General features: G+C 27.0%; 1 protein-coding gene across 1 annotated transcript in view; it reads left to right on the top strand.

Annotated features, from left to right (window-relative positions):
• Positions 1-11,295, top strand: part of LOC142319437 (uncharacterized) — an 87,207-nt gene extending 75,912 nt beyond the window's left edge. The window contains exons 4-5 of the mRNA XM_075356718.1: positions 2,418-2,597; positions 7,790-11,295. Coding sequence (XP_075212833.1) covers positions 2,418-2,597; positions 7,790-7,924 — 315 coding nt within the window. The 3' untranslated portion in view covers positions 7,925-11,295. The remainder of the gene's footprint in view (positions 1-2,417; positions 2,598-7,789) is intronic.
• The last annotated feature ends 1,865 nt before the right edge of the window (positions 11,296-13,160 follow it).

Here is a 13,160-nt window from a genome sequence, read left to right as displayed (position 1 = left end):
TTGTTAAAAAAGTTATGCAGAAATGTTGAAAATATATATTAAGTATTACTTAAAAGTATTAAGTAATGTTGGGAATAAGTACGTGCATGATTTGGGTAAATCGTGCACATCCCCTTGGAAGAAATCATAGACAGGGCAGTGACTGCACATATCCCAGATGATTGTGATATCTTTAAAAATGTGCCTAAACTAAACTGAACAGAATATGTAGTACATAGGAACTTCTGAGAAACTACAAGAAATGCGAGTCCAAATTTTTTTGAAACTAAAAATGAACTAAACAAGGCGTTACTGATAAAAGTCTTTATTATATAACAAAATTTAAGGGTGGAAAGGAGAATATTTACAATGAAAGATTGCAAGCAGACTGTGAAGACGGAATATGTGAACAATCGGTGCTACTGGATACGACTTCTCAAACTTGGATAATATTATACGTAACTGGAAAATGGAGGACAGGCATAAGTAACGATTTGGCATATGCCAGACTGACCTACAGAGTCTAAGCATTTAATTTCTTTCATTATCTTAAGGGTTCATGATATTTTTGGTCTTGTTGAAAAGCATGTTAAAAGTGATATTGTGGAAACATGTATTCAAATTTTTTTCAGGAATATATATTGGGCTGGAAACCAGCAGTTAGGGAATCAGTTCATGATAGGTCAAAGGGAAGAGGGAGTATTAATAGGTTATAAATTGGTCATAAAAGATAATATTTGGCTAAATAATGTGGAAGTAGAATTATAATTAAAATTTCTAATATGGTAATAAATATTTTTTATTCGCAAATTTATCAGTGGGGGAGGAGGTGTGTGTTTCTCAGGGGATCATGATTTTTTCAAGCTGGGGCATTATTTTGAGGAATACTGTTTGAATAAAATAGTTATTTTAATAGGAAATTTCAATGTGTAAATAGCAGCTGAGCGGCCTGTTCCTCAAGAATTATATCAGGATAGTAATGTCAGTAAATCTATTGAGTTAAGATCCTCAAAAGTAAAGTTATTAACGTCAAAGGGAGATCTGGGTTAAACTTATTTCATAATAATAATTTAATGGGCGAGTAAAGGGTGATAAAAAGGTGAAATTAGGAAAAAATGAACACTGGAAATGGGCTAATGAAGAATTAGTCCACAGAATTAGTTAATAAATATAAGTATTTAGGCATCATAATGCACTGCTGTCCTTCAGAATTCATGGATAGGGATTCAACAGATAAAATGGAATTAAAAAATGGTGGGTAATTTCTATGTCCAAAATAAAATTCTGATGTCTGCTAAGTGGGCAGTGAGTGTACTCTCTGCATATCAATAGTGTGCACATGAAGCTGAAGTCTGGGGTTTTTTAAATATAGAAGAATTTGAAGTGTTTCAGAGATTTGCCATTAAAAAAAAAAATTGTAAAATGTCTTTTGTATGCCTAATTATTATATTTATCTTGAAATCAATGTGGATTTATTGTCACAATTTTTTTTAATTTACATATTAACTATATATTGAAAACTTTTCAACTACCGGGTCAGAGACTGCCAAAAAAATTAGCTGAACTTAGTGTAATTGTGAGTTGGATTAAGCAGTGGCAAGAACTGGCAAATAAATATGATTGTTGGTTATCTAATAATAAAAATGAATGGAAGGATCACCCAAATTTTAGAAGGTATTAAGGAGGCAAAGAGTGAGTGGACTGAAAGCACACAAGCTGAATGTAATGTTTGTATAAAAGCCTAATTTGGGATTTAGGGGATGTCATACATATTGGAGTGTAATAAGTCATAATTAAGTAAAGTAGGTACAGTAGAAGCGTAATTTTTAGAGTTAGATATAGTAAACTCAGTTTAAACAATGGGCTATTTAGGGAAGAAGGGAGACAGTTGTGTACAATGTGTAACAAAGAGATATTAGAAGAAAGTGGTTTGATTTTTAAATTTGTTGGATGTGAATGAGGTTATTAATTATTTGAATGATGAAGATTAGGAAGTATATGACAATAAGTATAAAAATAATACACTCTTAACCATAAAAATTAGCAAGTTTGTACATCATGTTTAATGGAGCTTAAAATTTCATACTTATAACAATGAACTAAAGAATTTAATTTAATACTTCCATTCAAGATAAATAAGGCTTACAATATTAAAGTATATAATAACCAAAATTAAAATAAGAAAATAAACAACGTGTTCATTTTCCTATGTTATCTAAGTTAATAACAATGATAAAAAAACGCTTCAGTAAATTTCAGGAGTTATTCTTCACAAGTCTCAGAAATGAAAAGCTTATGAATAAAAAACACTTATAACATAGAATAAAATTCCAATTAAAAGTATGTAATATATACTAATGGACTATAAAACTATTGATATATTTCTAGATTGAATTTTATTGAAATCTATGTAAAATAATCTCTACAATTATTTACAGGTGTCCATGTGTAAATTTAAATTCACTGGTGGAGCCACACCATCATTACAAGAAAAGAAAATGCTATCTGTAGATGCAAGTAGATGTTATTCAGGAGAAAACCAAAGAAGGAAAAGCAGAAAGTCATTAGCAAGAGAAAAATTGGAACAAACATTTAAGGAAAAAGGATTCCTTATACAGGTTAGTAGAGATCAGAGGTTCCCAAACTTATTTTTCTCATAGACCACTTTCAAAATTTTGCTGCTTCCGGTGGACCCCCTGCAGCTACATTTCTACCACATTTCGAGTCGACGGAAAATGTGAAGATTAGATCTAACTATGAAAATTTGCATTACGGCTGAGTTCCACGAACTAACAGCTTCTGAAAAAAAAGTGAGAATTGATTGGTTAATTTTTGATTGACTGTGCTGCGAGTGGATGTCAAAAAAGTAAAGTTGGCCAATCAAAAAAAATGCTTCCATCCAACTTTACATTTTTGAAATCTACTCACAAGCAATCAATTCTCACTTATTTTATTTAGAAAACTTCCCATTCAGAGTAGTAAAAAGCAAAAGAAAAATAGTATATTTTTTTGTGTTGCATTTATTAAAATATGTAATCATTACACTATTAATTATTATTGTTATCATACTGCAATGTAATATAATAAAATTGTTGTAATATAATTAAAATTAAACATTAATAACATAATGTAACTTCTACAATGACAATCACATTCGTTGTACTGAATATGAAATATGCAAGTTTTTACAAGTAACAGCCGCTGAGCTTCTCAAAACATTATCTGCCTAGATTGATACGCAAAGTCAAGCCAACTTTTAGTTCTTCACTATCGAAACCAGATGAATTTTCGTGGACCCCCGCTTACGAATTGTGAACCCCCATTTTTTGTCACACCAACATAGACCCCCGTTGAGTCTCCCGTGGACCCCCGGGGGTCCACCTGGACCACTTCGGGAATCAATGGTATAGATATTACTGTGAATTAATAATTAAAAATTGTAAATTTTTTAAAAAACTGAGTACCAAAAAAAGCTGTTTTTTAGGAATATTAATAAATGTAAACAACAACCTAAGAATTATAGGTAACGAGTATCAATTTTTATTTTATTACTTTACATTATTATTATTATGATTAATATTATTTGTAAGTTTTACCAAAAAAAAAATGTTAATCGAGAATTATTTATTTTTCATTTACTACAGTCAATCCAACCACACCCAAAACAGCATCTGGAACCAGATTTTGATGAGAGTTCCCTACTCCCTTACCCTCAAAAAAAAGGTATTAAAAATAATACTAAGATTATTTATATAATTATATAAATTAAAGAAAATTCTCCACATGAAACATATGTGTACATACCTAAAAATCAAAATGTAATATTATAAACAACGTGTATATTATATGGCAAGTAAGGCAGTGATAGACAGTCATTATAGCAAAATTATGTTCCAACGATCGCAAGATAGTAATAAAGGAAATGAAGTAAAAATTTTTCAAGTCACAAACAGTTACTCATTTTATAACTACAATTCAATTTATAACTACAATTCATAACATGACCCATTAAGGCTTACTAAAACTGACTTACTGAGATGGTTCAGGAATCACTGAAACTCAACAACTTATTTCTCTCATACTGAAGTTTCTGTATTCTGTGCTAGTTAGAAAAGGTGCAATTATAATTTATGAAAACAGGCTAAAAGTTCTATGTAATGTAAAAATAATAAATCAGAAGAACTAACTTAATGAAAGAGATGCAATAAGTGCAACACAGGAATACTGATGAAGAAGGAACTAATAAGGAAATTTTACTGATGTAGAAAGAATAAAATTAATTTTGAAATACTATTTATACTTTAGCAACTATGATTATTTTAATAGATAAATCAGTACCTATTAAATATGAAACGAATGATTCATACTAATTATACTATAAATTTATAATCAAAAAAATTTTATATAAAATTTTAACAACAATCATTTAAGACAAAGTACTATGTTCTTGGCATGCTAAATAGTGATCAATCAAATGTTGAACAAAATTATTAGTCCAGCATCCACTTTAAAACTCCATTACTGTAAAATCCACAAGCAAAATACTTAGTACAGTTGTAAATACCTCACTAACAAACATTTTTCTCTTTCATGTTATTTTCTTTCAAAGGAAGAGCAGGATTGGGCAGCACATATTTAACCCTACTTTAATATAATAGATAAATACATACAGCTACTAGTTAATAGATAAATAATACTTAAGGGTATAATTAATGTATTAATAGATACCAGTCTGCCATACAAAAATCCACATATGTATATAATAAAAACGTTATAGTATTTTCTATAGATAACAGTATGAGTATTTATACCTATATATAAAATAGACATGAACACTAATACTGTAACTATACCGAGAAAACAAAGGAGTTTAACTATATATAAACAAAATTTTCTTTTTGACAAAGCATTTAAACAGATATAAATAAATTGATAAGTTTTAACTAAATTCTGTAAACACACGAGTACATAATTCATAGAAAATGTAGTTATCAAAGTAAATTACATATTAACTACCATATCAGAATTTTAATCAACAGATCTCCCAACAAATGTAAAAACACCATGCATCTGCTCCATTACTTCATAAATTTTCATTTTTATGAGAAAGGGAATGACACAGTAAAATACAGTATGCAACTGAAAAATATAACAGGTTACTTATAATAAAAATGCATTACCTAATTTTTAATGACTTATTTTAATTTTGGAAGAAAATATTTAATACTGACCATTTAATACTTAAATTACTTAATATTTAATACTTACTCACCCATGAACACAAATATAAGATTAAAAAAACACATTTGTGCACATATGTACACAAAAAAACAGAAGAGAATATTTTCAATCAACTTTTTGATTTTGCAGAGCATTATTGCATAGAAATTGTTCTTGACAGTTAGAGACAATGATTTTTTTTAACTGTAATTTTTCAAAAACCACATCAAATCAATATTGAAAATAAAAAATCTCTAATAACATTTTTTAGCACTTACTTCAAAATGTTTTCTGACACTCTTAGTAACCCTCTTCAGTGACTGGTGTTGCTGTTCTCCTGGTATCAACTAAAGTTATTATACCAGGATGACACAGTGCCCCTGAAATAAAGAAAACTGAACTGTTCTGATTATACAACTTTGCATATTTGGCAGCAAGGATGCAGCTTCAAAGACACAATGACCACTTGAAGACCCTTCACAGCAATATGAAGTCAACATTCGCCAACCATCTCATAGACATAATTCTGTTAACCTTGATATTCTACGATATACAAAAAGGAGTATATCTTAATAATTATGAAATATAAAATCATTCAACAATATACTAAATGTACATGGGTAATACAAATCCAACACATTTTTCACATATTTTAAATACATATCTGCTTAAAAAAAAAAGAAAAAGAAAAAATGTACAATAACATCAGCTAATCCCATGTGATAACACCAGTTCCAATCACAGAGTATGGTAGCAAGACCAACTGAAAATGGTTATGAAGTTGATTTAATTTATAAAATCAATGCAATGGGTCATTTCAGATGTTCATAGTTTTAAAAGTTTTATTAAATTTTATTGTTAAACTAAACTTTTTTCTTTTAATTATTAAGGATCCGATTTAATTTATTAAAATCCCAGGAACAGATAAATAATATTATTACTTTGTAATAACTAGATTCAGAGTATTTACAGTTTAAACTAAAAATACTCTGAATCTAGTTATTCAAAGTAATAATATTCATTTTTACTAAACAATAAAATTTATAATATATAATTATATAATAATAGTTATTATTAATTATATATAATTATATAATATATAATTTGGCTTATTCATTGTTTATCTCAGTAAAACTCCTAGATAATAAAATGAAAACTTGAAATACTTAAAGCTTAAATTGTCAATATAAATACCATTTACGAAAATTGTTTAGTAAATTATGAATAATATTTCCTGTGGAAAACTAAAACAATAATTATATCAATATTTAATACTTAATATTAAAAAAAATATTATTGAAGAAAAAATGTTAAAAAAATACAATTTAAAAAAATGATAAAGTCATCATAAAAGAACAGTGTAGTTCCAGTAGCTCAGATCAAGGTATTAAACCTACTGGGTTGGTCTAGTAGTGAACTCGTCATCGCAAATCTGCTGATTTTGAAGTCAAGAGTTCTATAGTTCAAATCCTAGTAAAGGCATTTACTTTTAACAGATTTGAATACTAGATTGTGGATACCAGTGTTCTTTGGTGATTAGGTTTCAATTAACCACACATCTCAGAAGTAGTCAACCCGAGACTGTACATATGAAAAGGAGCCACCACATTTGATGATGCTGGTTCTTTCAGTTCAAAGAAACCAGATTGTTTTCAAGCAGAAGTCACAAAGAAGGCCACAGTATCTGAAGAAATTGTTGAATAAATTAGGCGACCTGCAATCGGAAGTTTTAAAAATCCATCGCTCATCAAAGCCTTGAGTTACAAATTTTAAAAAAACTATTCATAAATTTCTACATATAAAGTTGCATTTGTATGCTAAACAAAATTTAGCTACTCAAAAGATAAAATTACAATACAGAAAAGTTTATCCAGTTCACTATTGAAATTTTAAACAAAATTAGTGAAAACAACTTATCTTTCAACGATGTAATTTTTACACATGAAACTACTTTTCACCTTAATATATGTGTTAATGAACACAATTCATTTATGTGGAGATCTGAAAACCAACATTCAATATATTTAAAAAGTACAAAAAACATCTTAAGTTAATGCTTGATGCAGTTGAATAAAAAATCATGAAACTACGGCTTTTTGCTTTGCTGAAAAGACTATTAAGTAAGTGTTTATCTTCAATCCCTGTTTCTCTTAAATAACTATTTTAATAGTTATGAACAACCAAATAAACTTGAAAATGTTTGTTTACCAAATTTAGTTCCAACATGATAATTCATCCCCAAACGTTACTGTATTCATTAATCAGGCTCTGGATGAAATAAATGCAGATAATGGATAGGCCAAAGAAAGACCTATACCCTCCAAGAAGTCAAAATCTAACCCCTTATGAGTTTTCATGTGAGGATATATTAATAACATTATTTACTTCCAAAAATTATGTGACCTGAATTACTTAAAGGAAAGAATTAAGGAAATCAATTACAGTCAACAGAAGAAATATTAATCATCTAGGGGCTGAAACTGAATATAGATTACACATTTGCTGATAATAATAACCTCTTACTGTTATATATCACACATAATTACTGTATAACACATAATCATATAATTTTTTTTATATTTTTTTTCAGACACAACAACTTGAATCAGCACAAGGAGCAACTTATTGTAAGTTCCGACAACTTAGAAAGTTTACAAGATATCTATTCCGTAGTTGGAAACATCACTTACCAGGAGAAGTCACAGCAGAACCATTTGCGGACTGATTGTAAGGTGACAATATATACTTGTCACAAAGACTGACTCAGGACTTATGTGTTGATTAAAGTTATTAAATTGTTTCATTAATTTAAAAAAAAAGTGTTATTTATGAATTAGCTGCTAGGTAAATGGCATCTAACAAAAAGTTTGAACAGTGGGTCACAGATAAACATATGAAAACTAATAGACATCCTCTATATTAAACTAAACTGTTTAATGTTATTGAAAGTTTTTAGAATATTAACTCACAAAACTGTCTATGGCTGAGAAGATGAAATGTAAAACAATTCCTAGCATTTATTAAAAACATCATTCTTAAATAAGGTATGTTTTTAATATAAGTTTTACACATATTATAAAATAATAAATTTACAATTTCCTTTCTAAATATTTGGAAATATGCTTCCAAAGTTCTTTTTAAAACTACAATGCAGTTCCTTCATAAGTCAGTATTAACTCCAAGTATTTAGAGAGTAATTGAATAAATGCGATCTGAAGTTATAAATTTTTCTGATGTTTGTTTTGTTTATATGCGGTGACATAGTTACGAAGTAATTAGTTGATAGTTTATAATGGTCACAACAGACCACCTTATATTATTTCAGTTACACAAATACATATTTCATAGCTGTCACACATTCAAAGTTCAATAAAATGACGAGTAAACAATTTACACAGAGTATAGAAAACCTTGAAGAAAGGCAAGCCTACTCTGGATTACCTTATTAAATTGTTAATCTGTAAATCAATGATTAGGTATTTTCAAGCAGTACACTGCTTTCACTGCATATACTTTTAGTTAGACAATTCAAACAAAGAGCAAGTATAATTGTTGATATTTCATCATACAGTAAAACATAAAATCTTAAATGAATTACATGAAATACATTTCCTTGCAAACCTTAGCAATTTAAATCTAAAAAATGTTAAGACCTTTTGAATTCAGGAAAAATTCCTAATCACTTGCTTCATTTTTAACTGTGTAAAGTATAATACTTATAACTATACAAATTATTTAACTAATAATAACTAAACACAGATAAGTCATTTTTTCAGTATCATGGCAGTATTACTCACGTCAGAAATACAATAATTTCATATTTTGTTATTAGTCGTAATCAGTTCTAAAATAAAAATTTTACATTAAGATTCATCAGATTCAATCAGTAGATTTTTATTGTATTTGTATGTAATCCATATAACTGAGTACCCAAGACAGATAAAAACACTTCTGCAATCTACCTGAAACTATAAAAAAAGTACATCTGTCAGAATAATCAGAAAAGTTTCTTCATAATTCTTATAGTATCTATTATGATATTTTTCCATCTTAAAAAAATAAATACACTTCATTTATTTACAGGAATTGTTTACAGAGTACTTTGATTACATAGATAGTTTTACTTTTTGTTATAAAACCAACTTCAAATTTGAGCAGACAAAAGAAATATTTTGCAAACATTATTCTAAAGAAGTGACTTAGTAAAAGAATAATCAGTAATGTTATAAAAACTTAAAAGCTTAGGATATCAATTAAAAAAACCTTGTAATGAAAGGTTTTACAAAACATAAAATTTTATATTTAATAGTAGTATTTTTTGTTGCTTATTTCTCTAGTTGCATATGATTCAAATAATTTATCAGTGTATATAAATAAGTCAATATACTTAATCTAGATAAAAATGTCATTGAATAATGTAATGATCTGTAAGAATTTGTAAAAGTATTACAATAAATATTATTTAATTTACCAAGTATTTAATCACCAATATACACTGTTAAAAATATATAATTTATTATTTTTTTATGCTTTAATCAATAATCTATCAAGTAAATTAGAATAAGAAGAACATTAAATATTTGCAAAAGACTATGACCATGTAATATATGTTCAAATATAATGTTTTAAGAGATTGTGGGAAAGATGTTTAGCAGTGCGAATGACAATACCTTCAAATTGCTGATTAAAGGATGTAGTTCCTGTAAATATTGTACATGTCAAGAAGCAATCAATAAAAATTTCTTGGTGAAGTTAAAAATAAAATTTTGTTAAATCTTTTATACTTTATTTTATTTTAATTCAAGATTTTTGTTGTATAAACAGTTGTTCAGTGACAATAACCTCAAATTACTGTAACAATATCTTGACAGATAAATTTATTTTTGGAATAAACATTTTATGTAATTATATATTGTAATATTATTTATGGCTAGAATTTATTAATTATTTTCAGCAACGCTGAAGAAAAAAAGACTGTTGTAAATATTAATAATTTACTTTGTTATGAAATAACTGTTTGTTATGAAATAACTCAAATGTTTGAAAGTAATAACTAATTTCAAACAATTATTTTAATAGAATCCTAAAAATTGAACATTTAATATCTTGTTATACGTTATATATTTTGTATATTACTGAACAGTTTGAAACCATATTTAATAAATTTGAAATTAATTGTTTAAATAAAATTATTTTGTGTGTATATAGAGAACTATTAAACTCTTTTTTTATATACACCCCACTACACTGAAATAAGGACAGCAATGTACTCTGATGAAAAATTTAACTGCTGTCAGGCAAGAACAAAGCACCAGTTAGCCTGTGAATGCAGTAGGAAAGAGAATTAGCAGTGAGGAGTAACATAGCCCAACTTTTCTCAAGTATGTTGACCTTAAATCATCTCTTTCTAAAAGTTTCCACCATTTCTCAGATGCTATACACAATTCAAGGCCAAGTTCATTTTCAGTGAACTATCTTATACGCACATAAACTGTTCTTATAAGCTACACATAGTTTTTACTTTATCACTGACATAAATCCTACAATTACCAACTTCTTATAGCAGAAGAAAAGTATTTTTAATATTGTAATTTATGTATCTGTAAACTTACACATTTCAAAACAATAAATGCATTTAAACTTAACTTCTGTATGCACATAAAACTTGTATATGTATTTTTTTTAATTCATTCTTTTATTAATAATTGCTGCCACCTTTACTGTGATTCTATATAAGTATATTAGTAACAATATGGGATTATAGAAGTATATGTATAATTGTTTAATATTTTTTTTTTTTAAATATATAGTTTATTTCATTCCGTGATTATTTATTTAGAAAAACCTAAATAAAATATTAATTTCTAAAATAAAAGGAAAATCTGTGATATGCGTACATGAATTATATCTTAAACAGAAATTATATCATTACAAAATAGTAATTTGTTCTCGAGTCTTTATTTTTTTAATTAGAGATAGATAATAATCTCATCTTAGAAGGCTGAGATCATATAAATTAATTTAGTAACAATTATTATGTTTTTAACTGGCTACAGATAATATATTTGAAGTATGAATGTGATACCACCTAGTAAATGAATCAATTTTGAAAAATGGTAGAGAAATTTTCACACTTCTGGTAGCATTCTTATGCGCCCACTTTCATGCTACAACATTCATGTTGAGCAGTAAAAAAGATGTTGAAGAAGTATTGTTAAAACCTGTTGTTATATTAAAGTGTCGCCAACCTTAGATATTTTTAATTAGGACAGTAGAAATTCAGTGACTATGTGCTTTTTAAATAAACATATGTACACCAGTTAAAGAGGTTAAGATGAATGTTTCATCAACTGATTTATGTAACCCAACTCTGTAATTAGAGTTTTATTTAAATATAAATATCTAACTTTGCTCCTTTAGGCACACAAGAAATATATTACACATTATTTAATTAATGTAATATTAACATTAAACAATATCCATCTTCACTTTTAAATAAATTTTAATGGTCGTAAATATTTTTATTTTATTTTGATAAATTATATTAATTACCGTAATTATGTTTCATTATGTTATCCCTTTTTTAAAATAATTACTTTTTTAAAATAAAAACTATTTTTTATAAAATAGTTTTTTTTAAAAAAACAACATATTCTAGTCTATTATGTAATAATTAGCTTTATACTATTATTATTTAACAATATATTACTAAAACTTTGTAAGTAATGAACTTATAATTAAGTTTGTTTTTAATGTTGTTAAAATCTGTTAAAATATATACATATTTGTAAATATTGTAATTATGAATAATAATTATATGTTAAATGAATGAATGTATGTTTTGCTATTAATATTGAATTTAAAAAATATTAGGACTTTGGGTTATAAAAATACAATGTATATTGAAAGATGTATATTTTGATTGAAAAATTTAAATACAAAATATCATTTACAATTGTAAAAATTTATTTCCTTACTTCAACAATCATTAATTTTTCTCTACATGTATTTAACTTCTCAAATGTAATTTTTTATGGCATATATGAGTAAAGTGAACAGGAGTTTTGGTCACAAGCATTTTAAAATCAAGAAATAGATATGCCAAAGTAATAATAATGAATAAGAATAAAGGAAAAGGGTGCACACAGAGAAATAATTATTGCAATTAGTATACTCAAAAGCTTACAGCAACAGTCCAGATTTAAAAGTCTTCCACGGCATATTTCTGGTAGAAGATGAAGAGATGATCTAATGAAATACATAAAAGGAGATGACAACTTGATGTTAATGGGGAAACAGGAGAACGGAATGCTAAGAGAAAAAGGATAAGAGAGAGGAAAGTAGTTAAAAAGTACAGGCTAGGTTAAGTTAAATGAAAGAAAACTATGGTTTCAGAATTCTTTTCTGAATACAAATTAGTGATTGCAAATACTGAATTTAAAAATCATAAAAGAAAGTACTCATCAGCGAGACCAGGAAATATGGAAATATATTTGATAGATTAAACAATGATTGGCCATAAATTTCAAAAGCAATCTTTTTTTTGTTTTTCTGGGCGAAAAATGCTTTCGTGTTACCATCACCTACAAACAATACATTTGTTGTAATAAACAAAGATATATCACATTACATGAGGGGGCTAGAATCAAAACCCAACCCAAAGTCGAATTTTCAGAAAACTGAAAAAACCAATTTTTTTTTTTCTCACATTTTATAAAAACTATTTTTACATCATTCTGTGAAACATTCTTAAAACGTTGTATTTATGATCAAAATGTTGCTATATTACTAAATTAAAAATGTATTTAAGTTTCAAATTTGGATTACATAAGTTTTGATTCTGACATTTGTATTAAGTAAGTTTTGATTCCAATTTTTAAGGATTATGTAAGTTTTGATTCCTAATTTTGATAGCCGCTAGAATAACTATGCCAAACTAAAAGACCAATATCACTCTTATT

Source organism: Lycorma delicatula, chromosome 2 (genome assembly GCF_047948215.1).
Source record: "Lycorma delicatula isolate Av1 chromosome 2, ASM4794821v1, whole genome shotgun sequence".
NCBI classification, from domain to species: domain Eukaryota; kingdom Metazoa; phylum Arthropoda; class Insecta; order Hemiptera; family Fulgoridae; genus Lycorma; species Lycorma delicatula.
The sequence above is the reverse complement of the archived record's forward strand: the minus strand, read 5'-3'. Positions and strand labels throughout refer to the sequence as shown.